The 2,500-nt window shown below is 38.9% G+C and overlaps 1 protein-coding gene across 1 annotated transcript in view; it reads left to right on the forward strand.

The window, feature by feature from the left end:
• LOC143277749 (mothers against decapentaplegic homolog 4-like) overlaps positions 1-2,500 on the forward strand; it is a 61,673-nt gene that overhangs the window by 42,985 nt on the left and 16,188 nt on the right. Inside the window, exon 6 of the mRNA XM_076582653.1 lies at positions 1,388-1,415. Coding sequence (XP_076438768.1) covers positions 1,388-1,415 — 28 coding nt within the window. The remainder of the gene's footprint in view (positions 1-1,387; positions 1,416-2,500) is intronic.

Consider the following 2,500-nt stretch of genomic DNA (forward strand, 5'->3'; position numbering starts at 1 on the left):
CTAGAAGCATCATGGTTTTGATTTTGCTCTTGTTAATGATGTACACATGTATATTGTATGCATATATGCCGAGATGTTGGTGTGATGCAGTATGAATTATATCACCAGTCAGCACTTTTGTTTTCTGTGTGATGACGACTGATATACTCTGGGTTGTAAACTTAACAGCATGGCTTGAATTGAATTGAACAGCATGAATGGGTTTGAATTAATCAATCAGTCTCTTGAATTAATCACTCATCACCATTGCAGCATTGCAGACCAGAGTTTTTAATGCACATTGCTATAGCTCCAGAAGCCATCGATGTTTGTTGATAATTTTTTTTTTTTTTTTTTTTTTGTTGTTGGTTTGTTAAATGTATTTTGGTTTCTTGAGAGGGGATAAATGTGGTTGCTTGGGATACATGGTCATTGATATCTGTTGTCTACAAAATCTTTGTCAGTTTGTTAAATGTATTTTGGTTTTATTGAGAGAGAGAGAAAAAAAAGTGATTGTTCGGAATAGATGGTTATTAATATCTGTTATCTGTGACCGTTTTGATTCTACCTATGTTTGATACTATGACAGCTGTCTTATACCACATTACTGACACAACAACTTTCGCTTCCACAACTTTTGCTTTTGCTCATACTGTGTAACTGTCGTTGCTAGAATAGTGTTGCTGTTATTGTGGTTAACTGTTGCAAACTATGCTACTGTCATTGCTGCTGGAGTAGTGTTGCTGTTATTGTGGTTAACTGTTGCATACTCATAACTGTGCTGCTGTCATGGTTGCTTGGATAGTGTTGCTGTTATTTGTGGTTAACTGTTGCTGTTGTCATTGTAAGTATAGCTGTTGTCGTGTCACGATTTGTGTTGTGGTAGTTTTGTTGGTGGGTGGGTGGTGTTGTCTAGCTTTTCTGGCGTTCGCTTTCACCGAAACGTTCCTTGACTAGCGTCGTTCTTACCTTGTGTTTGTTTGCAGCAGACCCTGTTAATCCATTTCCTTTCCCCCCCCAGCCCCATCCTGAGGGCACTAACCCTTTTCTCCTACCCCTAAAATAAAAAAAGAAAAAGAAAAAAAAAGAGAAACTTCAAACCTAACCCTTGACAAACAAGGATAACCTCCTACTTCAAACCTAACCCTTGACAAACAAGGATAAACCCACCGAGATGAACATAGAAATGTCCAGCCATGTTCTCTTTTGTTTTTGTGTTTTGTTGTTGTTTTATTTTGATTAGTTATGTAGACTGTACTTTATTTTGTTTTACTTATTTCACAGATTTATTTGTGTTTAGTCAGGGAGTGTGTTTTTATATTTTATTTACTTAACTAATCTGTCATTTTCAAGTCAGGAGTATGCCAGGTGCGTTTGATAGGCGTGTGATTGGTTGCTTTATGCCAAGTTACGGCGTTCAGCCCGTTCTAACGCTGGTGTGAGTGTGTGCTTCTCTGCAACGATTACTCTTGTATCATGCTGTGTGCATCTTTTAGTGTCTTGATGCTTGGGGGGAAATATGCAGGGTTGGAAATGTATGGACGTGGACAATATCTTATGCATCCTGTTATCATCATGCTTTGAAATCATGGAAGCGGTTTTGTGAAAACACCGTTTCTCCCTTTTTTTCATTATTTTTTTATTTATTTTATAACATTCTTCTTCTCTTTTCATTTTCATGATGATGGAGTGATGGCCTAGAGGTAACGCGTCCGCCAAGGAAGCGAGAGAATCTGAGCGCGCTGGTTCGAATCACGGCTCAGCCACCGATATTTTCTCCCCCTCCACTAGGCCTTGAGTGGTGGTCTGGAGGCTAGTTATTCGGATGAGACAATAAACCGAGGTCCCGTGTGCAGCATGCACTTAGCGCATGTAAAAGAACCCACGGCAACAAAAGGGTTATTCCTGGCAAAATTCTGTAGAAAAATCCACTTTGATAGGAAAAACAAATAAAATTGCATGCAGGAAAAAATACAAAAAAAATGGGTGGCGCTGTAGTGTAGCGATGCGCTCTCCCTAGGGAGAGCAGCCCAAATTTCACACAGAGAAATCTGTTGTGATACAAAAGAAATACAAATACAATTCAAATGATATATAATGTTAGTGATAATAAAAAAGAAGAAAGGTGCAGACATTCCCTTTTACTACACACTGTATATATATACGAAAAGTAAAAACTAAACATATAAAAAGAATGAATGGAAGAAAGAAAACAGGTAACTAAAACAACACCAACAAAACGGGTTTATCAGGCAGTTAACAGTTCTGATGAGGTGTTTTGATCAAAGGAAGAAAGCGGGATAACTGACACCATCAAACTTGGCAGTACATCCATCCCTCTTTCCAGTTCAGTCAGGAACCTCGGCGTTGTCCTTGACAACACACTGTCCGTGCAAACATTTATCATTCAGACATGTCAATCCTGCTACTGTCAATTGCGGCGCATCAGTTCCATCCGGAAATATCTGTCCATTGACTTGTCAATGGATGTCGTTTCTCTCATTCTCTCTCGCCATGACAA

Source organism: Babylonia areolata, chromosome 35, assembly GCF_041734735.1.
Source record: "Babylonia areolata isolate BAREFJ2019XMU chromosome 35, ASM4173473v1, whole genome shotgun sequence".
NCBI classification, from domain to species: Eukaryota; Metazoa; Mollusca; class Gastropoda; order Neogastropoda; family Buccinidae; genus Babylonia; species Babylonia areolata.